This window comes from Arvicanthis niloticus, chromosome 18 (genome assembly GCF_011762505.2).
Source record: "Arvicanthis niloticus isolate mArvNil1 chromosome 18, mArvNil1.pat.X, whole genome shotgun sequence".
Lineage (NCBI taxonomy): Eukaryota > Metazoa > Chordata > Mammalia > Rodentia > Muridae > Arvicanthis > Arvicanthis niloticus.
The window spans coordinates 13410473-13438249 of record NC_047675.1 but is presented as its reverse complement, the minus strand read 5'-3'; the positions used below and the strand labels follow the sequence as shown (position 1 = coordinate 13438249).

Below are 27777 nucleotides of genomic sequence, written 5' to 3'. Positions count from 1 at the left end.
CATTAAATTTAGAAGTGTAATCTCTTGTCTTAATTTAAAAAAATCATTGTGCATGTATGCATATATGTGCAGACAGAAGTGCCACAGCAACTTGTGCCTCCACATAACTGCTTCCACAGTGTGGAGGTCAGAAGACAACTCCGTGGAGTCAGGTCTCTCCTTCCGCTCTTAAATGGTTCTGAGGATGAAGTTTAGGTCTCTAGCTTGTGCAGCAAAGGCCACTGGGCTATTTTGGAGACTCTTTAACTACTGAAGTGTCAAAACTGTCATTTAGCTATTCAGATGAAAATACATGTACAAAACAGTCACACAGCAGAGGAAACATTAGACTAAAATCACTCTAAATCAGCTATTAAAACTTCCGATATGAATTACAGAAAATAGTAAATTGGCCTTAAAGCTGAAACCCTAATTTTAAAATACCCTGTAGAAGGAAATTAAAAACATCAAGCTAGGTTCATGCTTCTTAATAGGCTTATGACCTACAACCACAACCATCAGTGTGTCATCTATTAAAACAATTGTGCTTTTAGTTCTCAATGGCTGCGTGTGAGTGTGGTAAGCAGAAGTACAAGAACAGCAGGGAGCAGAGAGAAGTAGGAAAGAGCCGACCATCCCCAAAGCTGGAGTTTACAATATCCAGGCATGACTCTGGTAACCCAAAGAATAGCTTAGTCACTGCTCTTTTATTATGAAGGGACATCAGGACCAACCCAACTTTTATAAAAGAAAACATTCGATTGGGGCTGGCTTGCAGCTTCAGAGGTTTAATTCATTGTTATCACAGCAAGGAGCAAGGCTGCACACAGGCACAAATAGTGCTAAGGAAGTATCTGAGACTTCTCCAGCCTGATCAGCAGGTAACAGGGAAGAGAGCATAAGCCTGGTATGGCCTTTTAGAACCTCAAAGCCCATCCCCAGTAACACACTTCCTCCAAGGCTCCATCCTAATCCTTCTAATCCTTTCAATCAGTGCCACTCCCTAGTGACTATGCATTCAGATATATAAACCTATGGAGGGGAGCATTCATATTCAAACGGCTACAGAGAAAAAGGTTACATATCAAATGAAGGTCTCAACAAGCATGCAGCAAAAATCAACTGTGAAAGTTGAGACAGTAAGCCAGAGTTTCCCACAGAGCTTTTTCTCCATGAATGAGCTTCCACTTCCCTTTTCCACCACAGGCATTTTTATTCTGTGAGATAAAAACAATTATAACTTCTTGGAAATTGTTTACATTCTTGTTATTCTCAATGACACAGTGTTTTTAAATCTTGGGCTGTTATTAAGTTCTTCTCTTTCCCTACTAAGGAGCCAGAGGCTAGTCTGTTCCCTGGAGGAGGAGTCTTAGAGGACACTTTGAGAAAAACATGCTTGTATCTGAAATGGAAAAGGAGGAAGAGCAACAGCATTTGCCAAGCCAGCTTCTTAACATAAAGAAACCATGGCAATTTACCAATACAATGTAGAATCAGTTACTTAGAACCAATCTAACTGATGTTATAACTGCCAGAAAAATTGTATCAAAATTCATATAAAGTTTTTCAATGATTCAACTGCTGGACGAAAACAAAGAAATATAGTAATAACAGTAACCACTTGGGAGAAATATGTTTTCAATCTATACCAAGAAGCTAAAATATTTACGATAAAAGTCAGCTTCTTAGTATAGTCTCCACTCTAACTTAAGTGATAAATCTTGATATATAATCCAAATAACAATATGTTTATCTCTACAACCAAGCTCTTTGTATTTGCAAAATTCATTCCTAAGCTAAAACCTGAATTGTTAAAGGCAGACTAGAAGTATTGTGTGAAAAAAAAAAAAAAAAAAAAAGAGGGCTACAAATATTGTATGGAGTTACTAATGACAGGAGAAAAAGCTTTTTACTAAATTAAAGAATGATGATGCATATTTTTGAAAGATTAAAAATGGCATTATAATATATCAAAATGAGAAAAGTTTTAATTATTCCCTTAGAAAGATACTGTAGTTTTTAGAAGTGACAAGATTTAGTTGCCACAGCTATTCATTTGAAAAAGACACCCACATTCCTGCAGTCTCTACTTGCCTGCCTTGAGTGCTGGATCTTGATATTTGTAGAAGTAAGTATTCAGTCTCCAAAGCCTGCCAAACTGCCCACAAACTCTATTATGGCCTTGAGAAGCATTTAGATCACTCAGAAGGAGCACATTAGCCTCTTAGGACTCCAAGAAGTAACTAGGTGCCTCCCCTGCCCTCACCCCTACACCCAAAGGACCAGGTCAACTGGACAGTCTTTCCTGAGAAGCTTGGCTATAAGGACACATACTCTCACACAGCCCTTCCATAATGATAGGATCTCGACTGGGGTACAGCAGTGTAGTGTAGTCTCCACCTGTCCCTCAAACTATGACAGGAACACTTTGTCATTGCTACTGGCTTGCCTCGTATTGCTATTATGGCCTAGCCCCTACACAGTCCCCAGAAACTGACAGAAATCTTGTCCCCACTGCCACCAGAGACGAGCCTTGCTTACCTGGACCTTAATGTCAGTATCTGACATAATTGGTACAAAACTGATGAGATAAGCACTAAAAGACTCCAAGGAATCCCCTTCACCTTAGCTAGCAGGCAATCCCACAAACCTATGCAGTGTAGACCAATAAGGCAAATAATGCCCAAAAGGGGCATTGCCAACTTTGATTACAACTAAAGAATCTGCATACATTCCAACTAGGATGTAAACCTAGTGTAACTGATACCTAATATATTACCTAAGGGATTTCAAAGAGAAATGGCTCTTTTACTGCATAAGTCACTTGTCAAGGAGGCCCTGAGAGGCCACTGCAAAACCCATGAACGTGAAGCCAGAGTGGCCATGAAGGCCCTTGTATGTTGTAGATGCCAATAAATCAGAAAGACAGGAAAATGTGGGTATATAAGGAAGAAAGAAACCTCTCATCCTGGGGTCTGGCTGAAGACTCTCACCAGCAGCAAAATGGGAATTGATCCATCATGATTAACAACTGTGTAAGCTTTCACCTTTCTAACCAATAAATCTGTTTCTCTTGTAATCTCACTGCAAAGTCTATTTACATGAAAAGGCCATGGAATAAACCTTTTGAATATCTTCAGTAGGTTCTTGCTTCACCCCACCAAACTATAATTCTACCTGTGTGGCTAGACTTTATCAATGTGATACAAGACAAATCGCTGATAGAACAGGAGCTTCAGTGAGACTATGTTTCCTGATTCATATGGACCAGTTTGTCAGGGATTTCCCTGATTAATGATTGGTGTAGGAGGCCCAGCCCACTATGGGCAATGATAGCCTTGGGCAGATGGTGTTGGGAGCTACAAGAAAGCAGGCGAAGCAAGCCGTGGGGAGCAAACCAGTAAGCGCCATTCTTCTTTGACTTTCACTTCAGTTCCTGAGTCTGGATTTCTGTCCTGATTGAGTTCCTGTCCTGACTTTTCTCAGTGTTATATGAGATGAAATAAACCATTTGCTCCCCACATGCAATCACCCCTCATAACAGCAGTAGGAGGCAAACTAAGATACTGTCTAAGACATTACAAGCTGTCTTGTAGACTCACTCACCAGGAGAGAAGAGGAGAAAAAATGTTCCTCAGAAACTTTTGGACACATAACTTGAGACCTACCAAAATTGAATATGAGGTCAAATGCCAAGGTAATTAATTTAACTCTCCCTTGAGAAGCCAGCCCCTACATGTGGATATGCCTTACTTTCTGTGACTTTCTCATGATGAACCCCTACCACACTTTGGTATGTCTTTCTCTCTGCAACACTCTCTTGAGGAGCCCATACTTACAATTGAGTTGTGAGTCTTTGTCACCCTCCCTTGAAAAGACCACATTCGGACATGACTTACTTTCTGCCTCTGCACCACCCCTACCCCAAAGCCCATGTTCATGCTAAAAACTCAAAATAAAGATAGGATTCTGAAAGCTACAAGACACACTGGCCACGAAACATGAAAAAACAAGCCCATGAGAGGACAGCTGACTACTTGATAGAATGGTTTAAAGTCAGAGGGCATAGAAAAATATATTCTAAGTTCTGAAAGATCACAACTGCCAACCTAGAATATTATACCCAACAAGGCAATCATTTATGAGTGATGTAGCAATAAAATCTTTCCATGAGAAAAGCAAACTAAAAGAATGTACGACCACTAAGGCAGCTTGGCAGAGGAAAGTAGAAGATATTTGTGAGATAAGAGAAGAATAAACACACCCAAGAGGCCACAAGGACAAATAAATATCAGGGCAGGTGATCAGAGGACTAGGGGAAAACATCAACATGACAGGAACACACATCTTTCAAAAACAACTAAATATTAACGGTCTCACTTCCTCCCTAAGAGGACACAGACTAACACACTGGATTAAGAAACAAGATCCATCATTTTTATGGATCGCAGAAAACATCTTACTTCCAATGATCGAGGCTACCTTGGAGTAAAATGACAGAAAAAGGGTATTATATGCAAATGAAGTTCAAGATACAAAGTAAGCCTTCATAAATATAGGAAAAGTGCAATAATATCCTTGTTTAACATGATCACAGCGAATTAAGTTAATAATCCAAAGCCAGGGAAAATGTGCAAAGTATACAAACATAGAGGTATTAAACCACAGTAAATCAGTCATTGACGAAATTAAGCAATAAATTTTAAAATTTTTCTTTTGTAAATTAAATAAACTTGAAAATAAAATATTCCAAAAATTATGTAACACATTAAGGACAGTTCTAATACGTACGTACATCAAAATATAAGAGTTCTCAGATAAATAACTTAATGATGCACTGTAAGGCTTAGGGGGAAAAAGGAACAAGTCCAACCCAACAGCAGTAGACAAGAAGATCAGGGTCAAAATTAATGAAAGGAGCTGAGTATAGCGGCATAAGCCTCTAATCCCACCAACTGAGGAGTCGAGGCAAACAGATACCTGTGAATTCAAGGTCAGTATGGTCTACATGGTGAGTTGTATGACAGCCAGGAATACATAGTAAGACCCTTTCTGGGGGTGGGGGGGGGAGGATGGGGGGAAGAAATGGGGATCAATAAAAGGAAGATTCTTTCAAAAGATAACAAGATTGGCCAACCCTTGTTTAGCAGGAAGACAAAAAATAATCCAAATTAAGAAAATTGTAGATAAAGATGGAGACATCATAACAAATGACAATAAAATTCATAAAACCATAAGGAAATACCTTAAATTTCTATATTCCTCCAAATTGGGAAATCTAAAAGAAATGAATAAAGTTCTATATATGTATGAATTGCCAAAATTAAACCAAAATTGAAGTAAATAATGTAAACAGATCTATAACCAATGAATTTGAAGCAATAAGATATCTCCCAAAGGGGAGTGGAGGGTGTGGGGCGGGGGGGGGGGGAGGGTTGGAGGGACAAAACAAAATCAATTAATTTACTGCAGAATTCGCTCAGACTTTCAAAGAACACTACTACTATTCAAACTATACCTTTTCACAAAAATAACAAAGGTAAGAATGCCTCCAAATTCTTTCTATGAAGTCACTAATACACTGATATCAAGACAAAATATTACAAATCAATCTCCCAGATGAACATAGATGCAAAACCTCTTGCTGGTGACATGATTCAGCAACTAAAGTACATTGATTGTTCTTCCCAAGGACCTGGGTTCAATTCCCAGCATCCACATGATGGCTCATCACTATCTGTAATTCTATTTCCAGGGAGTCCAACACCCTCTCTGACTTCTGACACAGAAAAGGCTTTCAAGGAAATCTAATATCTCTTCATGATAAATAATGGGAAAAGGCTAGAGATGGAGAGAGCATATCCTAACAAAATAAAGACTATATACTATAAATTTACACCAAACATCATAGTTAATAGAGAAAAACTCAAAGCATCCTCACTATAATAAGGAACAAGCCAAGGATGTCTACTATCTAAATACTATATAAACTTAAATTCAATATAGTGATTGAAATCTACCTAGAACAATAAGACAAGAAAATAAATTAAGAGGCAATCAAAGCCTTAGAAGTTCCCACAACTAAAGCTACCTGATTTTTCACTAAAAGCCAAAAATTTATATTAGACAAAAGACAGCATCTTGAGCAAATGATGGTTAGGAAACCTGGACATTATCATGCAGATGAATGAAGCTTGACTCTTATATCTCACCCAGCACGAAACTAAATTCCAAATCTACTAAAAGCTTCAATATAAGACCTAAAACCTGATATCACAAAATTGCTTGATGGAAAAGCACCAAGTACATTTCAACATATAGATAAGAGTTTTCAGAATAGCACAGGAAATAATACCAACAATGATCCAATAGGGTTGCATGAAATTAAAAGGCTTTCTGTACAACCAAAGAAATAGCTGAGTGAAGAGAATCGGTAACTAGAATGTACAAAAACTTAAAAAGACTAAAGTCTAAAAAACAACCAAATTACAACATAGGCTAAAGAACCAAAACAAGAATAGAGCTCTTAAAAGAGGTGATCACTCTGAGATTCCATTCCACCCCAGTTAGAACGGCTATCAGTAAGATTACAAATGACAAGAGCGGTGCTGTCAATGTTGATAAAGTGAATGGCTACAAATTACTAATGGGGGTGTAAACTAATCAAACAACCTTGGAAGTAGGGCTGAAGGATTGTCAAAAACCTAAAAATAAGCATATTATCTGGGCATGTACCCAGAGAAGTTTATAACATATTACAGAGACACTTGTACACTCATGTACACTATAGCTCCATTTACAATACCTAAAAAATGGACAAAAGTAATTTAAAATCAACTGGACAAGTCCATTAGACAATTCCAGTTCCTGAGCACCAAGGACAGCTTCTGACCAAATAGCTTGCAATTGTCATGAGAGGGCCCCACCCTTTGCCTTCCTGGGGTACCACAAGATACATTCAAAATACAATGGAAACAAGCTAACACTAACTGAAATGCTGCACACAGTTGGGTCCCCCAAAGGGGAAATAAAAGAAACAAAAAAATACCATATAGTGACATTAACCTTTGAAAACAACAAATATAAAATTGTCAGTTGACCCTTTTGGGGTCTATACACTTACCAGACCTTAACAAGGCAGGTGAAGAGAAGGCTGCATCAGGTGAGTTGGCCATGTCAAACTGTTGATTCTTATCATAAGCGTTGCAGGCTAAACTACACCAATTTTAAAACTGTTTAGTGAAGGTTAGAAGCAATCAGCATTAGATTAATATATGAGCAGTTATTAGCATGATGTAATGTGCAAAAGACAATTAAAGTTCATTATATAATTTTAGTTTGTCTTTTATGACTTGAGAATTTGATTTCCTTTATTGGTAAATTAGGTTTGCATACATGAATAGACAGAAACATAATACCCACTTACTAAGAGACATTTCATCAGTAGCAGCCTTTATTGTACAGTAAAGTTGTTATGCTACTATCTTACAATGATTAGAACGCCAAAGAGGAGTCTGTCCCAAGAATAGGTTAATTCATGTTTCAAACAAGGCTATTTATATATTCTCCTAAAAGTTGTACACAGAATCAAATTAATTCTTTGTGATAGGCAGGAAATAAATAATATGGCTCAAGATTAACTGTCTGTATTTTTCAGAGTCAAAGAACTAGAAACTGCAAACATAACTACTAATTTTAAAGATTTGCCTCAACTACTATCTTAGGATTTTTTTTCTACTTCTATGTAAATTTTACTCTTATCATGTAAACATACAGCAGCATTTGAATAGTATCTAGGTATCTACTGTGGCTGAGATTGAAGAAACTACACTCAACAATAGTTAAGACAGAATTTACCCTATTAAGAAAAGTAAGGTTTTTAAAGCTTGTTGCTGTGATATGTATTTGAGTAAAACAAAGACTTGAAGAAACAATAGGCTCTATAGGATTACTAAGAGAATTGTGTTGCAAAAATATATGCTGGGGGTCACGGCTCCAGTCCCTGGCAGAAGACTAGTTATTCTCTTTGCCTAGAACTTTATAGACTTTTTTTTATAACACCTTTTATACTCCCACAGCCTCACAGTTGTTAGTTACTAACTCAATATTCCTGTATGACGCACACAAAAAAAGAAAATATAAGCAACAAATATCCCGACGACTGTTTCAAATCATTGTACTGACTCTAAATTTGAGTCAACTGCTTTTTAAAAATTTCTCTTACTTTTCATGTGGTTGTTCCTAAGTCCTAAGTAAATAAACACACAATAAATTTAAATTTAAAAAGATTTAAAACGGAACGAAATTGGCAATACTTTAACAAATACAGTACTTTCTCCAATCTTTCCTCAATCTTTGACAAGGAAAGGGTTCTTGGTTGAAGATTTCTCATTCCACCACCTCTTGTGTTTAAGGACACACTGTTTGCTCAAGATTATATCCAGTTTCAAAAGTGGCAGTTTCAATGCTGGCTCTCTGGGGAGCTATTAATCCGGAGTACTAACTTTTAAACTGCCAGTGTGACTTTGCAATTTGAACAAGTCAGTTCAGGACACTTGGTCTGTTGGCATCTCTGACCTCCATGGTTGGGAACCACAACTGGAAACTACAGGTACTGGGACCACTTGGTTAGGGAAGAGGCCAATTTCATTCTGAGCCATAACTCAGTCACTAACTTAACTTGTGGCACAGCCTCTGTCTTCCTCAATTTCTGACATACAGAACTGGCTACAGCTCAAAATTGCTGAGGACCGTGAAGGGGACATATAAGACAGGAGTAATCGCCAGTTCTTTAGGACCTCACTAAAAATAAAGGTCTACTTTTTGCACAGCAAGAGAGTTCAGGTTCCAAAGAACTTGTCACTAGCTGACTTACTGGGATAAGTTTCTGGAGAAGTCAGCTTGCCACTAACTTTGGAGAGAAAATAACTTCAGGGAGAAACAGAAGTTTTCTAAATGAGGGAAGTGCAGCGGGTAGGGAATGGGGACTAAGAAGGACAAGACCAGGGCAGCAAGGAAGCCTACTGCTTTCTGAAGACAACTTAAGGACACAAGTCGATCCCCAGGACAGATCCCACCTGCCTCCCTCCAGGGGACTTGCGGAAGAGCACCACCCCCTGTACCCAGCAGAGGGAAGGTTGTTGTCACAGGCAGTCAAACCTGAGCGCTTGGCCCGGGCTCGTCGTTCCAAGAGCTTCCAGCTTACTTCAGACATGAGTCCCTCTGCCCCGGCCATCGCACAGTGCCCACCACCCCGACAGCCAGTCAGCATAGCCGGCACGGCCCCGCCCCCTCGCGCGACACTGTCGGGAGGCACGCCAGCCGGAAGTGAGCTCCCAGGCAGACGGCGCCCTAGCTCCTTGGTCTCTTGGTCTTCGGAGAAACAGCCCCCGGGCAGCGTGAGAGTGCAGCGAGGAGCTGCCCGTGAGCTCGCACCCCGAGTCTTTTCTCGGTCGGCCGGTAGCACGGTGCTTTGCGGCTGCCGTCAAGCGCGGCGGAGGCCGGCCGGGCCAAAGGCGCCATGGCGGCGGGCTTGCAGCCTAGCGCCAGGGCTCTGCTGGCGCCGCTGCTCTTGGGACTCGCGCTGCTGAGCGTTGGGCCTCCCCCGGTGCGGGCTCTGCACAACGTCACGGCCGAGCTCTTTGGGGCTGAGGCCTGGGGCACCCTGGCGGCCTTCGGTGACCTCAACTCCGACAAACAGACGGACCTCTTCGTGCTGCGGGAAAGTCAGTGCTTGCCGGCCCTCCTTCTGTTTGCCCCTCCCAGTGTACCCACGCCCCCTCGTCCCTGTTACCCACCCTCTTGCATTTCCCAGTCTTCTGGCTCTCCCTTTATCTTCAGCACCTTGACAGCTTTCCCCTGTTTTTATCAACCTTGGGTCCTGACCCAGTAACCCGCGGTTTGACCATCAGCCCAACCCTTAAGAACACACCAGCCTCCCTTCATCTAGAGACTTATAGCCTTCACCTAGTGAATAATCACCTGCCTGCCAAAGTTCTTCCAGATTCCTAAGAGCCTTGGTTTCTGGCCTAAGCGTTTGCTTTCCCGTCTTTTTTTCCAATGCTCCACTCCCTTTGATCAGAAAAAAATGCAGCTTGACAGTTTCTTATGAGGGATGCACTGCCTCTGCCATTCACTCGATCCTCAGCCCTTCCTTTTGTTAAGATCTTTAAAGGCACCAAATTCTCCACAACTCACACAAGCATCTGTTGTTAATTTAAATGCAGTGCCTCCTTGGCCATATATATTCATTCATATTCTCATTCTCTCTCTCTCTCTCTCTCTCTCTCTCTCTCTCTCTCTCTCTCTCTCTCTCTGTGTGTGTGTGTGTGTGTGTGTGTGTGTGTGTGTGTTTTCAGAGCTGAGGACCAAACCCAGGGCCTTGCACTTGCTAGGCAAGCACTCTACCACTTAGCTAAATCCCCACAGACTTCACCAGCATGAGATACCTGGTCTTTAGTATACATCTGGCCCTTCCTCATCTCGATTGCTAATGTAGTCTTGCACACCTCTTTTTGCTAACTTGCCATTGAGAGTTCATTAACCACATTAAGCCTAAAAAAAAAAAAAAAAAAAAAAAATCTGCTGCTGACAGTGCATCAGTAAGTGGCTAAAGACCAAGACCATGAATAAAGTTAAAAGCCCATACAGAGCTGAGTAACAGGATCCTGAAAAGGTCTTTTAAAGGCCCTTTCAGGTACCCCAGAACCTCTTTAAAGACCTGGATGGTTTTCCCTCTATTTGAATGATTACCCTCATTGCAAGAATATTCTGAGCCTATCTATCCAAACTCTCCTTAGCTTTGAAGGTGTCCTGTGTTTGATTAAGCATTTCTGAAAGTCTGTCGCAGTGAGCATGAATTGACCCATCCATATGGAAGACAGAACTAGAGCAAGCAAACAGGGAAAGTTGGGGGGTCCCTGCTTTTTCTGCTTATGTGTTGAATTGTATACCTGTGAGTAGACGTTTTAGTAGGAATTCCTGCATCAGTGGTATGATGATCTGTATAATGAAATAAACAGCCTCATCTAAGTGAGACCTGATTGGATGTGGAAAACACAAGACTTAACAGTAGCACAGTATAAATAAGGTTGTGTGTGCTTTCTGGATTGCTGCACATCAAACCTGGGTCTCATACTCAGTGTAGAACAGTATAAAGTGGGTTCTTTATATGGATGGCTCTTTTAAATTATGCCACCTGCCCCTTAATGGAATCCCATGGTGTCACATTGCCTTGAACAAGCATGCTTTTCCATTCTTTTCTTTTCCATGTTTCATTAGATTTGTATGAGTATTCTAAGCAGCGCTGTCTGACTAAATTGGAATAAAAGCTTTCTTAGAGAAACAGTACTCAGGAGATTTTTTTAAGCACTGACAGAATGATTTTCCAAAATCCATTTTTTTTAAAAAAAAATAATTTATTTGTTTCTTTTAGGAAATGACTTAATCGTATTTTTGGCAGATCAGAGTGCACCGTATTTTAAACCCAAGGTAAAGGTATCCTTGAAGTAAGTATAATATCCTTATTACTATAATAGGAATATGCAGTAGTATGGGTTGTATTCCAAGTTCTGAGGTCTGAGTAGTAAACAGTTTTTTGAAAAATAAATAAATTAAACATGGTGAGGACTGGTGAGTTGGCACTTACCTCCAAGTCTGATAGCCTAAATTAGATACTCAGAATCCTCATGGTGAAAGAAGAAAACTGGAAAACTGACTCTTATAAACTGTCCTCTCACCTCCATTTATACACTGTGGTGTCAGCATGCACACACATGCCACTAACATACAAATAAATAAAATATATTTTTAAAAAAGGAAACATTGAAAATAAAATTTGAAAATACTCCCCCTTTACAAAAATAACTTTTGGTGGTTCCAGGTCTGTTCTATATAAACATCCTACAGTCCCTTGCACACTAATATGCTTTTTTGAATGTACTATGTCTCATCCTGATTGTTCCTGTGGAAGCAGATCACTCTTAAAATCTCATCATCTTAAAGATGTTTTCATGTGGAAGAAAGGCAGTGGCCTCTGTCCTGTTTCTTGGTTTTCTCTTTTGATCAAATGGGGGGTTTTTAATGCTAACCTTGGCAGAACTGAACTCAGGCTGCTTTAGTTACACTTGCATTGCTCTATAGAGACATTATGGGCAGAACTGAACTCAGGCTGCTTTACTCAGGCTTTCGTTGCTCTGTAGAGACATTATGACGATGGCAGCTCTTACAAAGGAACTTGTAGCTGGGCCAGCTCCGCTACACTTTCAGAGATGAAATCCATTGCCTTTCATGGCTAGAAGCATGGCAGCATGGATGCAGACATGCTGGAGGAGCTGAGAATTGTACATCTTGATCCCCAGGCATCAGAAGGAGACTGTGAGCCACACTGGACACAGCTTTAGCATCAGAGACCTCAAAGCCTGCAAGGTTGTACCTCCTAACAGTGCCACTCCCTATAGGTCAAGCATTCAAACACATGAGTCTATGGGGGCCATACCTATTCAAACCACCACACAAGCTTTTCAAATGAACTTTTTAATGCAATTTAAATAATAGTTCTAATGCTTTTATATGGTTGGCAGTACATGAAACATTGACCCCAGTGACAGTGAACCAACATGATTTGCAAATTTGAGGAAGCAAGTTGAATGCTCGCTCTAACCTAAAGGAGAAGGGGATGGGTCAGTGCAAACCAAAATTGCAGCTTCCATATAGTCATGGAATTGGAGCGTAACAGCATAGCTTGAATAAAATTTTCTGTATAATGTTTAAGTTTGGGTACACAGCATTTAGGAAGGATGGCAGTGAGAATGACATTTGTGAAGAAGTGAAAGGGTTTACCTGACAGAGAAGTGGGTACACTTGGGAGAATTAGACTCTGGGAAAAGGCAAGCAGAATGGACTAGGATCCTTCCAAAGGAATAAAACGTTTGGACTCAATTATATGAGAAGAGAAGAGTGATTATATGTTGCACAAAACACAGATTATGAAAAATGTACTTATATTGGTTTACTGTATTCACATACAGTATGAATTAGAGTCACATACTAAATAAACTATTTTTTAATCACTATGGAGGAGATGGGAAGAAAAGTATTCTTAAAATGTGAGTTGCCTTCCTTTCATGGTGCTGAGAACCAAACTCCTGTTCTTTGTAAAAGCAGTACGTTCATGTTCTTTTCTCTCTCTCTCTCTCTCTCTCTCTCTCTCTCTCTCTCTCTCTCCCTCCCTCTCTCTTTTAGTGGGGGGAAGGGGGATCAAGACAGGGTTTCTTTGTGTAGCCCTGGCTGTCCTGGAACTCACTCTGTAGACCAGGCTGGCCTCAAACTCAGAAATCCACCTGCCTCTGCCTTCCAAGTGCTGGGATTAAAGGCGTGCGCCACCACTGCCCGGCTCAGTACATTCTCTTAATCACTGAACCATTTCTTCAGCCGTCTGTTTTTTAAAAAATAAAAATAATTGTCCTTTTAGTTCTGCAATCTAGTGTTTTCTCTTGGAGTCAACCATTTTTAACCCCTAGTGTTTATTTTAATGTTTTCAAAAAAAATTTTTACACTGTGGTTTTGTTTTTATTTTCTTAAACATTTATTTTTTATATGTATGTGTATGTACCTGAGTGTGTGTATAAGTACCACATACATGCATTTCTCCGAGGTCAGAAAGAGTATTGGCTCCCCCTGGAACTAAAGTTATGATTATGATCCACCTTATGGGTACGGGAATGGAACTCATGTCTTCTGGAAAACCAGCATGTGCTCTTAATTACTGAACAATCTCTCCAGCCCCTTGTGTTCCTTTTGCTTATGTTTGAGTGATACTGGAAGTCAAACCCAGAGCCTCACCTATACTACACAAGCAGTCTCCTACTGAGCCAGTAGAAACAGGTTTTTTATTGATATAGTTCAGATTTATGGTACCATATAAAGCTGCTCTGTGTTCTATTCATTATGAATTCTTCTGGACCAGAAGGATCTATACACACAAGAAGTCATTAAATACAAAGGACATATTACATTTAATTATTTCTATTAAATCTTGAGTTTGGAGTTGAAAATATTTTGCATGGTAAAGATATTCTTTTCTGCTGTAATTTTTCTGATATTTTTTAAATTCTTATTCCTTTAGGAATTTCAGTGCATTGGTAACAAGTGTAGTCCCTGGTGATTATGATGGGGATTCGCAAATGGATGTCCTGCTCACATATCTTCCCCAAAATTATACAAACAATGAATTAGGAGCTGTTATCTTCTGGGGACAAAATCAAACATTAGGTGAGTTTTAAAATCATTAGCATTTATTATTGGCTGATATTCTTAATAAAAATGTAACAGTTATGTTCTCAAAACAATTAAATATTCTGTTATTGGGTACTAGTAAAAACTTCTTGACAGTTCATTCTCTTTTGCAACATAAACTAATCCTTTCCAGAGAACAAATTCCATTCTTGATCATTTGAAAAAAAGATATTGTAAGCTTTGAGACTTGTTGGAGTGACTAAAGAATTAGCTTTAAGCCTAGTATGATGGTACTTGGGAGACAGACAGGATCTCTCTGAGTTCTATGTCTGCCAGGGTTAAATGTGAGACTTTATCTCATAAAACAAACCTCAATGACCTTAAGAAGGTACTGTGTCCTTTAGCTATGAGAAGTGGCCAGATGCACAGCAGCTGCTCCATAGGACACTAGTTTTTCTGATAGTCTCATCAGCAAAATGGATGTGCACTTGATTTCTTAATGCTGCCAAATACCTCCAAATACTGTGTTTGCAAATACTGTGCAAACACAAAGATGGATGCAGTAGATATAAAGACATTGCCTCGCTGCACATGCCTGTAAAAACCAGTCAACCTAGTTATCACTGCTTATATTTAGCTCAGCACTGCAAATGCCAGGATACCTGGAAAACCCTCATTTTTGCTTCTGAGTTTTCCCATTCCAGAAAAATACAAAAAACATAAGTTGTGAGTCAGTCTGCTATATCTGTCCGTTCATGGATTTGAAATCCTATCTGAAAAGGCAAATGATAATTCTGAAGTAGACAGCAAATACTGGTATGCCTTCTGTCAACATTTGGGAATTTAGACAATAATCTTGACATATACACTTATCCTTAAGTATTTACAAGAATACCATGTGCAGATGCTGCTTATAAAAAGCATGGATATGGCAGAGTTGGAATAAGCTTGGACATGATATTTTATTTGTCTACATTAAAATCTTGTTAATTACCAAATTGTAAAGAAAAAAATCAGCTAAAAGATATTTATATGGGAACCTCAAATGAAACTATGAATTGAGTCTGAAGCTTTTGATGTCTCCATAGTGATAGCTATTGCAAGAAATTAGAGATGATAATGTACAGAATACAAGAGTACTTTGAGTATAAGAACAATAATATTAAATGCCCAGCACTTCATCTTGTTGTGCCTCTGTGTGTGTGTATGTCTGTACACATGCATATACATATACATATATACCCTTTTTTTTACAGATCCTAAAAACCTAACCATACTTAATAGGACTTTTCATGACCAACCACTGATTATGGAGTAAGTATGTGCTTGCTTTACTTAAAACAATTTAAAACTTACAAATGTAAAATAAAATCTTGTAGGTAGAAACCTACATTGCTAAGTAGGATTGACACTAAATCACCCCCTTGAGATTATAGGAACCTATATACAAGATTACACAGCGAACATACTTGTTCGCTATGTGGAAGTGAGACACCAGTGAAAGAGAAAATTGAAGGAAGATATGGATTTTTTGTTTTGGGAAATTCATATTTGTTTCTTGTAGATCTATAATGATGTGGTAGTTGTGCAACATTCTTTAATTCAAATAGCAATTTTTGAGTTGAAAATGTTGATTGACAGATAAAAGAGTATAAGGTTTCCTCAGAAATGGGGAAAAACACATTAAGAAGAAAATTTAATCCTTTAAAATAATTTTTCTTCATGTTATTTATTCAAATTATACAACAATGACTAAATTTAAATTTAGAGGCGAGATAATACTGATAATGAGGTAAAGGTAATTCTTGGAACATGAGGTCCGGTCACGTCTTGTTTCCAGTGATCCCGCACACACTTAGTGAAAACCATTCATAGCCGTAGCAACAGTAATCACAGGCCTGAAATAAAAACCCAGAGTTTCTACTTTTTGACTACTTGGTTTGATTTCTTTCATATTTGTGGAGGTTTCTTCATTGTTATAAAAGCCAACCACAGGTATGAATAGCAGCTAGGGATTATTTTATGGGTTATTTTTTAGTCTAAAGGTTCCTGGAATTAACGCTGTCTCCTTCACTGTTGGACATCTTAATGTTTTTCTTCTAACCCCTCTCCACACTTTCTAAATGACTCTGCTATATAGGTGTGTGATAAGAGGTATTTCGGTCAAATGTTCTGATTGTGATTCATTCAAACTTTATTTTAAAATAATAGTGGTTTATACGTATAAATTATACTGTTAATTTAAGAGTAGTCAACTTTACCTACAAAGGGGAAGGGGTTCTTTTCACCTTTACATAACTAAATCTTGGTTGAAAATTTCATAGTGCAGGATGTAGAGCATCTTTATTGTTTTCTAAAGATGATTGATATTAATTTTTTTAACATCTCTGCTAAGAGTGCCCCTTATACATAATTTTATGATTGGTAGATGTTTGCTTAAAATTTCAAAGATTATTATAAACTCTGCCTAACCACAAGCCATTATTGAATTGTTTAATGAAATTAAGTGAACAACTTAAAAATTAATTTTAAAAATCAAACATGCTAACAATACAATTCAAATAGTTGTTAATTTTTTACTTGCATGCTGAGAAATGACAGTAGGAAAATGCCTGTTTTCTCTCTGTAATTAAACCAATATTCCATAACAGCAAAACCTCCATATACTCAGAGAATTGCAGTTCATACCATGGAATAGTGTTGATGTGAGCCAGGGTTTTCAGGCAGCAGTGTATTGATTGCCATTGGATGGTGCACAGTGGTTGTTTCGAATTTATAACCAAAGCCACGGGGCGATTATGTAATGCAAGACAGGTGAGAATTACCAAAAAATACCTCAGATTCATCATGTTTTTGACTTCAAATTAATTTTTGGTTGTTACAAATTCAAATACATTTTAATGTTGCTAAATAAATATGTTGCAACTGTAATTCAATTATTAAATCCCATTTGATGTCACAACCAGTCCTTTAAGAAGCCATGCCCTATATTATGTAGCGTTCATAAAAACTCATGTGTAGGCAGTCATGTCGATGAGACTTTATAGGTCTATGGCATTCTTAGAAGATATAATCTCATAGCAAATGGTGAGAGCACATTTCTCTGGCTTTCCCAATCTTTCCGTCCTCTGAGCTACAATGAATGATCCCTGAGCTTAGACTCAAGAATTGTGTTGTAGATGTATCATTGGGAATGAATGGTGTTCATTGTTGCAATAAGAATGAAACTTCACTGCCTAGGGTAATTGACTAGGTTTTCAGTATCAGATATGATTTCTCCATTGGTAAGATGGTGTTAGGTTCAATTAAAGAGCTAATGTTTACCAACAACATAGACATACCACTACTGTACCCTTAGGGTTATTGTACAAAGCTGGATGTTCTTGTGGCTCATAGGAGTCATAGCTGGGTAAGACTGTTGATTGCTTTCCTCCTTTGGAAGTTTTCATTATAACCTCTGTTACCATGAAAGCTAGTCCTCAGGGAGAAGATGTTCAGGTGAGTTCCAGCTCGGGGACCTCTGAGCCCTGTGTCTGATGCCCATGGTCTCTTCAGCACTAGAGACCTACCTTCCACCTCTGGGGGTGCAAACAAGGGAAATAGCAATAGCATATAATGTTTGGGGAGTATCTTGAACAACCCTGACGGACAACTCAAAAGAAAGCTTGTATACCTGATATTGGGGTTTTTCTAAAATGGTCTTTGACTCTTGTAGAAAACATTGTCACCCAGGTGAGAAATTTTCATTAAGTTATATATCTATATTTATTCACTGACTTAACTGTATTATATGTTTTTAGGTAGATAGCAAATGATATGATTCCTCTTAATGCAAATCTAGTTCTTATTGTTACTTCAGGAAGCTTATTGCAGCAGGTGCATCCTGGAAGGGGCAGCTGTTACTTCTGCGTTTTTGGCCACAAATGGCCATTGTTGCATATGGTAATGCTCCACACTCCTGGAAGCTAAGTTAAAAGTGGCATTTTACTAAAACAGCTGCCTAATTTTAAAAATATTTTCTTTTCAGCTTCAATGGTGATCTAATTCCTGATGTGTTTGGTATCACAAATGAATCCAGCCATCCACAGATACTATTAGGAGGGTGAGTGAATAGGAGTATATCTTTGTAATTAATCCTACGTATTCTTGCTGGTGCCAGGGCTGTGTGTGAACATTTGCTTTAATCTTTGAAGAAAAGTCAACTTACTGGAAATGCTTGTTTTAAAAAATTTTTTTGAGAATATTTGGTTTTCTAAAAGAATTTGAATTGGATCTGTAACCATTTTGCATGTAGAGCTACCTTCATTCATTCTAGAAGTAGATATGCAATTTTTACTTCATGTAAATAGTAGTGCAGTATGTGTTGATGAACATTAAATACAATAAATAGTCTACCAGAGCCATCATTGTCTTGTCAGCTCCCATACTTTACTTCAGAAGCTTTGCTTCTTTATTTCATTTGTAAAATAAACAGCAAACAAATACTCACCAAAAAATTTTAGCACCTCCTTTAGTTTTGGAAACTTTTCAGTGTGAACTTTGTCATTGATCAAGGTGGATGGATGGATGGATGGATGGATGGATGGATGGATGGGTGGGTGGATGGATGGATGATGTATGATGGATAGATGGGTATATGGATGATGGATAGATGAATGGATGGATGGATGGGTGGATGGATGGATGGAGGATAGACAGATGGAGTTTTTTGTATTGTTTGAGAAAATGGTTCAAGGTTTTATACCTCAATTCCCTTAGATTTCAATACAACTTCCCTCCTAAGTCAGGACTAGAGATGTCCTGGTACCTTTCGTGAGGGACCTTCAATCAGTTTTTTGGTTTTGAGTTTTGGGTTTGTTTGTTTGTTTGTTTGTTTCTGTAACTGGTAAGAAAATTTTTTCTTCATATATAGAGGGCATATTTGTTTTGTTTGCTTGGCCTTTGAGGAATTTCAGAGAGTTACGCTATTAGTGTGTCTTCAGATAGTTATTTGGAGCTCCAGCAGATTTGTCTGTTTTTGAGACAAATATGCTTTTATGATTGTTTCCTAATGTGACTTACAGTTAGACATGAGTAAATCATACTTAAGATGTCTTATGGAAAAATACTTAGATTCTCTGTCACCTTTTATAAAAGTGTTTTATAAAGAGTATAAATGTTCGAGTATCATAATGAACTTTTAAAGAATTGTCGTGAATCTTGAATCAGAAACCTGATTTCCTTTTTTTCATCTTTACAAAATATCTGAAAGCAGTCATACTGTAGAGATAACTTAGAAGCAGATCCTCCTTTGGTTTAGGGCCATTTCTAAAAGGAACAATATGAGGAGCAAGAAAATGATGTGATCCCTGTCCCTGCTGCAGCAGGCTAGGACTCCCCAGGAAGCCCACAGTCAACAGTGATTGAGGGCATGCCGGGTGACTCTGGCTGTTATTTCATGGCATCTCCATTTGGTGTACATCACTGAAACAGCACTACTGTGTTTTTTGATTTGACGGATGATCTTATTTGCAACATTTCTGTTTGATCCTTTTATAGATTCTCAGTTTTCTTGCCAAACTTTCCCACTATGCATTTGAAGTTGCTCAGTGTATTACTCACATCTTCATACACTGTGTCACTTTCTTATCCCATCCTGAGTCGGTTCTCTTACTTCATGTGTCTTCTGATAGCTGAGTGCTTTGATCACTGTGTAAGATCTTTCAGCTGCTTCCTTTTTGTTAGTTTCCAGGATTTTGGAGTTGCGAGATTGTGGTGGAGTCCTGTCTCCTGCCTCCTCAGCCCTTGTTGTTGTTGTTTTGTTAGACATTGAAGATTGGTATTTGTCCAAATACCAATCTTGTTTATTTATATGTCTTCTTGATCAGGTGTCTGGGGATTTGTTTCCTACTGCTAATTAAGAGGGCTACCAACTGTAGGATGGAAGCAATGATTTGACTCCACTCCCAATGTAAACATGCAGTAAAAATACTGTTCACTTCCTGCAGTCAGGAAGAAGCAGAAGCACTACGACTGTTGGGAGATTACTCTATCTGTTTTTAGAGCTAAGGGTGCTAATAGTAAAAGGCAGAGGGGAAGAGAAAGAAGAAAGGGGGTAATGTTATAAGTGGGAGGGAAAATAAATGGGCTAGAACTATGAAACATTACAGAGAAGGTTCATAAAAGAAAGGAGGGCCAGCGAGATGGCCCAGCACATGTAAGTGCCAACCACCAAGCCTGACAGCATGACTTTGATCTCCAGGACACATACTGGTAGAGGGAGAGAATCAACTCACCCAAGTTGTCCTCTGACCTCCACAAGGATGCTATGGCATACACACCCTCCCAGAATAAGTAAATATATGTAAAAATAAAAAGAGAACATTTATAAACAAAAAATTATTCAGATAAGATAAAAGCTATAACAAAACAAAAAATTAAATAAAATGAAAAACTATAAATTTAGAGAAATGAAATAGGAACTATTATATTATTGGTCAATATTTTTTCCTAGTTAAAATGATTTTCCCAAGCTCTTTAGTTTGTTTTTTGTACCTGGCTCTGTAGGTCAAGAATCACAATCTCCATAACTCAGTGAACTTAGATCTGTATTTCAATGCAGGAAGGCGAGTGTGTTAGCCTTTCTGATTATCTTTGTAGAGGTGTTTCTTCACTCTTGTAGTGTACTGAGGATTACACGCACCTTGTGGTTTGTTTTTTTTTTTTTTTTTTCAAATAAAGTATTTTACTTTTTAAAGTATTTTTTCATAGTTTGCTGGATTTCTTTTTTTTTTTTTTTTTTTTTTTTTTTTTTTTTTTTTGCTTTCTCTTATTGGATATTTTCTTTATTTACATTTCAAATGTTATCTCCTTTCCCTAGTTCCCCTCTGGGAACCCCCTATCCAATCCCCCTCCCCCTGCTTCTATGAAGGTGCTCCCCAACTCACCCACTGCCATCTCCCTGCCCTGGCATTCCCCTACGCTTGGGCATGGAGCCATCACAGGATCAAGGGCCTCTCCACCGATTGATGCCAGACAAGGCTACATACGGGGCTGGAGCCATTGGTCTATCCATGTGTACACTGGTTGGTGGTTTAGTTCCTGAAAGCTCTGGGGGATCTGGTTGGTTGATATTGTTTTTCTTCCTATGGGGTTGCAAACCACTTCAGCTCCTTCAGTCATTTCTCTAATTCCTCCATTGGGGACGCCATGCTCAGTCCAGTGGTGGGCTACAAGCATCCTCTGTATTTGTCAGGCTCTGACAGAGCCTCTCAGGAGACACCTATATCAGCCTCCTGTCAGCAAGCACTTCTTGGCATCTGCAATAGTGTCTGGATTTGATGACTGTATATGGGATGGATCCCCAGGTGGGGCAGTCTCTGGATGGCCTTTCCTTCAGTTTCTGCTCTACATTTTGTCTCTGTATTTCCTCCCCCTTCTAAGAAAGACTGAAGCATTCACACTTTTTGGTCTTCCTTCTTCTTGAGCTTCATGTGGTCTGTGAATTGTATCTTGTGTATTGAGAGCTATGGGGCTAATATCCACTTACCACTGAGTACATACCATGTGTGTTCTTTTGTGATTGGGTTACCTCACTCAGGATGATATTTTCTAATTCCATTCATTTGCCTAAGAATTTCATGAAGTCATTGTTTATAATAGCTGAGTAGTACTCCATTGAGTAAATGTACCATGTTTGGTTTTTTTGTGTTGTTGTTGTTTGTTTGTTGGTTTTTTCTGTATCCAATCCTCTGTTGAAGGACATCTGGGTTCTTTCAACTTCTGGCTATTATAAATAAAGCTGCTATGAACATAATAGAGCATGTGTCCCTGTTGTATGTTGAAACATCTTTTGGGTATATGCCCAGGAGTAGTATAGCTGGGTCCTCAGGTAACACTATGTTCAATTTTCTGAGGAACCACCAGACTGATTTCCATAGTGGTTGTACCAGCTTGCAATCCCACCAACAATGAAGGAGTATTCCGCTTTCTCCACATCCTCACCACTATCTGGTGTCACCTGTGTTTTCGATCTTAGCCATTCTGACTGGTGTAAGGTGGAATCTCAGTGTTGTTTTCATTTGCATTTCCCTGATGACTAGGGATGTTGAACACTTCTTTAGGTGCTTCTCAACCATTCCAGTTTCGTCAGTTGAGAATTCTTTGTTCAGCTCTGTACCCCATTTTAATAGGGTATTTGATATTCTAGAGTCTAATTTCTTCAGTTCTTTGTATACCTTGGATATTAGCCCTGTATCAGATGTAGGGTTGATAATGATCTTTTCCCAATCCCTTGGTTGCCACTTTGTCCTATTGACAGTGTCGTTTGTTTTACAGAAGCTTTGCAATTTTATGAGGTCCCATTTCTCAATTCTAGGTCTTAAAGCACAAGCCATTGGTGTTCTGTTCAGGAACTTTTCCCCTGTGCCCATGTGTTCAAGTATTTTCCCCATTTTCTCTTCTATTAGTTTCAGTGTGTCGGGTTTTATGTGGAGGTCCTTGATCCACTTGGAATTGAACTTTGTACAAGGAGATAAGTATGGATCAATTTGCATTCTTCTACATGCTGACCTCCAGTTGGACCAGCACGATTTGTTGAAAATGCTGTGTTTTTTTCCACTGGATGGTTTTAGATCTTTTGTCAAAGATCAAGTGACCATAGGTATGGGGGTTCATTTCTGGGTCTTCTATTATATTCCATTGATCTTCTTGCCTGTCTCTGTTCCAATACCATGCCATTTTTAACACTATTGCCTTGTAGTATAGCTTGAAATCAGGGATGGTGATTCCCCCAGAGGTTCTTTTATTGTTGAGACTAGTTTTTGCTATCCTGGGTTTTTTGGTATTCCAAATGAATTTTAAGATTGCTCTTTCTATCTCTGTGAAGAATTGAGTAGGAATTTTGATGGGAATTGCATTAAATCTGTAGATTGCTTTTGGCAAGATGGCCATTTTTACTATATTAATCCTGCCAATCCATGAGCATGGGAGATCTTTCCATCTTCTGAGATCTGTTTCGATTTCTTTCTTCAGGGGCTTGAAGTTCTTGCATTCAGGTCTTTTACTTGCTTGGTTAGATTCACACCAAGGTATTTTATATTTTGTGACTATTGTGAAGGGCATCGCTTCCATAATTCTTTCTCAGCCAGTTTATCTTTTGAGTAGAGGAAGGCTACTGATTTGTTTGAGTTAATTTTATACCCAGCCACTTTACTGAAGTTGTTTATCAGGTTTAGGAGTTCTCTGGTGGAATTTTTGGGGTCACTTAAGTATACTATCATATCATCTGCAAATAGTGAAATTTTGACTTCTTCCTTTCCTATTTGTATCCCTTTGACCTCCTTTTGTTGCCTAATTGTTCTGGCTAGGACTTCCAGTACTATATTGAATAGGTAGGGTGAGAGTGGACAGCCTTGTCTAGTCCCTGATTTTTAGTGGGATTGCTTCAAGTTTCTCTCCATTTAGTTTGATGTTGGCTACTGGCTTGCTATATATTGCTTTTACTATGTTTAGGTATGGGCCTTGAATTCCTGATTTTTCCAAGACTTTTACCTTGGAGGGGTGTTGAATTTTGTCAAATGCTTTCTCAGCATCTAGTGAGATGATCATGTTTTTTTTTTCTTTGAGTTTGTTTATATAGTGGATTACATAGATGGATTTTGAACCATCCCTGCATTCCTGGGACAAAGCCTACTTGATCATGATAGAGGATTGCTTTGATGTGTTCTTGGATTCTTTTTGCGAAAATTTTATTGAGTATTTTAGCATCTATATTCATAAGGAAGATTGGTCTGAAGTTCTCTTTGTTGTGTCTTTGTGTGGTTTAGGTATGAGCGTAATTGTGGCTTCATAGAATGAATTGGGTAGTGTTCCTCCTGTTTCTATTTTGTGGAATAGTTTGAAGAGAATTGGTATTAGGTCTTCCTTGAAGGTCTGATAGAATTCTACACTACCTGGACTTTTTTTTGGTGGGGAGACTTTTAGTGACTGCTTCTATTTCTTTCAGGGTTATGGGACTGTTTAGATGGTTTATCTGCTCCTGATTTAACACTGGTAACTGGTATTTGTTTAGAAGATTGTTCATTTCATCCAGATTTTCCAATTTTGTTGAGTATAGGCTTTAGGATCTGATGATTTTCTGAATTTTCCTCGGTTTCTGTTGTTATGTCCCCCTTTTCAGTTCTGATTTTATTAATTTGGATACTGTCTCTGTGCCCTCTGATCAGTCTGACTAAGGGTTTATCTATCTTGTTGATTTTCTCAAAGAACCAGCTCCTGTTTTTATTGATTGTTTGTATAGTTCTTTTTGTTTCTACTTGGTTGTTTTCAGCCCTGAGTTTAATTATTTCCTCCCGTCTACTCCTCTTGGGTATATTTGCTTCTTTTTGTTCTACAGCTTTCAGGTGTGTTGTCAAGCTGCTAGTGTATGCTCGCTCCAGTTTCTTTTAGTAAGCACTTAGAGCTATGTGTTTTCCTCTTAGCATTGCTTTCATTGTGTCCCATAGGTTTTGGTATGCTGTGTCTTCATTTTCATTAAATTCTAAAAAGTCTTTAATTTCTTTCTTTATTTTTTTCCCTGACCACATTATCATTAAGTAGAGTGTTGTTCAATTTCCATGTGAGTGTGGGCTTTCCATTGTCTTTGTCATTATTGAAGACCAGCCTTAGACCATGGTGATCTGATAGGATGCAAGGGATTATTTCAAATTTTTTTTGTATCTTTTGAGGCCTGTTTTGTTACCAATTATATCATCAATTTTGGAGAAGGTACCATGAGGTGCTGAGAAAAAGGTATATTCTTTTGTTTTTGGGTAAAATGTATCTGTTAAGTCCATTTGGTTCATAACTTCTGTTAGTTTCACTGTATCTCTGTTTAGTTTCTGTTTCTTTGATCTGTCCATTGCTGAGAGTGGGGTGTTGAAGTCTCCCACTATTATTGTGTGAGGTGCAATGTGTGCTTTGAGCTTTAGTAAAAAAAGCTTTTGACTTTTCCTTTGACGAGTATGAAGTGTCCTTCCTTATCCTTTTTGATAGCTTTAAGTTCAAACTTGATTTTATTTGATATTAGAATAGCTACTCCAGCTTGTTTCTTAGGACCATTTGCTTGAAAAATTGTTTTCCAGCCTTTTATTCTAAGGAAGTGTCTGTCTTTGTCACTGAGGTGGGTTTTCTGTATGCAGCAAAATGCTGGGTCCTGATTACATATCCAGTCCGTTAGTCCATGTCTTTTTATTGGGGAATTGAGTCCATTGATGTTAAGAGCTATTAAGGAGAGGAGATTGTTGCTTCCTGTTATTTTTGTTAATAGTGGAGGCATTATTTGTGTGGTTATCTTCTTTTGGGTTTGTTGGAAGAGGATTACTTTCTTGCTCTTTCTGGGGTATAATTGCCCTCCTTGTATTGGAGCTTTCCTGCTATTATCCTTTGTAATGCTGTGTTTGTAGAAAGACATTGTGTAAATTTGGTTTTGTCATGGAATATCTTGGTTTCTCTATCTATGGTAATTGAGAGTTTTGCTGGGTATAGTAGCCTAGGCTGGCATTTATGTTCTCTTAGGGTCTTTATAACATCTGTCCAGGATCTTCTGGCTTTTATAGTATCTGGTGAGAAGTCTGGTATAATTCTAATAGGTCTGCCTTTATATGTTACTTGGCCCTTTTCCCTTACTGCATTTAATATTCTTTCTTTGTTTTGTGCACTTGGTGTTTTGATTATTATGTGATAGGAGGTATTTCTTTTCTGGTCTAGTCTATTTGGCGTTCTATGGGCTTCTTGTATGTTTATGGGCATCTCTTTCTTTAGATTAGGGAAGTTTTCTTCTATAATTTTGTTGAAGATATTTATTGGCCCTTTAAGTTGAGAATCCTCACTCTCTTCTATACCTATTATCCTTAGGTTTGGTCTTCTCATTGTGTCCTGAAATTTTTGGATGTTTTGAGTTAAGAACTTTTTGAATTTTGTGTTTTCTTTGACAGTTGTGTCAATATTTTCTATGGTATCTTCTGCACCTGAGATTCTCTCTTCTGTCTCTTGTATTCTGTTGGTGACTATCTGTGACTCCTGATTTTTTTCCTAAGTTTTCTATCTCCAGGGTAGTCTCCCTTTGTGATTTCTTGATTGATTCTACTTCCATTTTTATGTATTATGATGTTTTATTTTTATTTTATTTTATGTTTTATTTATTTTTATGTATTATGATGGTTTTGTTCAATTCCTTCACCTATTTAGTTGTGTTCACTTTTAATTCTTTAAGGGATTTTTGTGTTTCCTCTGTAAGGGCTTCTACCTGTTTACCTGTGTTCTCATTTTTTTTTTTTTTTTTGAGAGTGTTATTTATGTCCTTCTTAAAGTCCTCTATCATCATTATTAGAAGTGATTTTAAATCTGACTCTTGCTTTCCTGGTGATATGGGGAATTCAGGACTTTCTAGTGTGGGAGAACTAGGTTCTGATGATCTGAGTACCCTGGGTTGCTGATGCTTATGTTCTTGTGCTTGCCTTTCCCCATCTGGATCTCCTTGTTGCTACCTACACTGTCTCTGACTGGATCCTGTCTTTCCTATTATCTTGGTTATGTCAGAACTGTTTGGGATGGGTGTTGTTGCTGGGATTCAGCTGAGGCCCAAGATCTGCTCAGTGCTCAGGGGTAGACCGGAAGGAACCAGTGCTTGGGCCCAGGAGTGAATTCCTGGGTCCTAGTTACTCCCTGTTTGGGGCGAGGGTTGCTGTTTCCTTACCTGAGATACTGCTCAGATTAGAGGTCCTGAGAGCCTCCCCCACCCTCCTTCCTCTGGGTGCTGTGAGATTGGCTGCAGAGCTATCTTCAGGGATCTGCTGAGTGCTCCCCCTGACAGGAAGGTACCTGTGCTCTGGGCCAGGAGTGAATTGCTGGGTCCACATGGGTCCCAGTTACTCCATGTTTGGGTCTAGTATTGCTGTCTTCTTACCTGAGATACTGCAGGGGGGGAGGGGGGGTACGAGAGGGTACGGGGGTGCGGGGGGGGGAGGGTTAGAGCTCCTGAGAGCCCTGCTTCCCTTCCTCTGGTTTTTTTGAGGTTGGGTGCAGAGCTGCTGCCTGTGATCAGATCCACTCAGTGCTCAGGCCCAGACCGGAAGTCCTTCTTCTTAAGTATTCTATCTTATCATCTGCAAATAGTGATACTTTGACTTCTTCCTTTCCAATTTGTATCCCTTTGATCTCTTTTTGTTTTTGATTGCTTTGGCTAGGACATATAACCCAGGCTCTGTGTTACAAGCCCATGCTTGATATTACCTGGATGTTTTCTGCTTACCCACAGTTTGGGTCTGAAAATGCATATGTCTATTACACAGAACTTATGATTCCCCACACTTCTCAGGTTCTCATGTTGTATCTCACCTAAGCTGTAGTGGGTGCAGCCTCCCTGTGTTCTTCAGACCTGTCATTACAGGGATTTGTATCCAATTCCAGCTTCAGATTTACACACTACCCTTCTGCCACAACCAGCACTATTTACATCTCTCAACACACTTGTGCCCAGCATATGATTCTGCATCTGCAGGGCCAATCCATCTTCATTGAAATGCCATCATCTTGACATTGAAA

General features: G+C 38.8%; 2 protein-coding genes across 9 annotated transcripts in view; one reads left to right on the top strand and one right to left on the bottom strand.

Moving 5' to 3' along the window:
• The window catches only part of Phkb (phosphorylase kinase regulatory subunit beta), a 171014-nt gene extending 161720 nt beyond the window's left edge, over positions 1-9294 (bottom strand). For 2 of the 8 annotated variants that reach the window (XM_034523101.2, XM_076915554.1), the window contains exons 1-2: positions 9139-9257; positions 7103-7211 (exon numbers count right to left, since the gene is read on the bottom strand). In XM_034523101.2, the coding sequence (XP_034378992.1) occupies positions 7103-7154 (52 nt within the window). In that variant the 5' untranslated portion in view covers positions 7155-7211; positions 9139-9257. Of the gene's footprint in view, positions 1-7102; positions 7212-9138 lie in introns of all 8 variants that reach the window. The other 6 variants (XM_034523102.2, XM_076915555.1, XM_076915553.1 and 3 more) reach the window with 3 other exon arrangements.
• Positions 9295-9350: 56 nt separating this feature from the next.
• Positions 9351-27777, top strand: part of Itfg1 (integrin alpha FG-GAP repeat containing 1) — a 137751-nt gene continuing 119324 nt past the window's right edge. Inside the window, exons 1-5 of the mRNA XM_034523105.2 lie at positions 9351-9704; positions 11414-11486; positions 14105-14250; positions 15471-15528; positions 18242-18316. Of these exons, the coding sequence (XP_034378996.1) occupies positions 9500-9704; positions 11414-11486; positions 14105-14250; positions 15471-15528; positions 18242-18316 (557 nt within the window). The 5' untranslated portion in view covers positions 9351-9499. The remainder of the gene's footprint in view (positions 9705-11413; positions 11487-14104; positions 14251-15470; positions 15529-18241; positions 18317-27777) is intronic.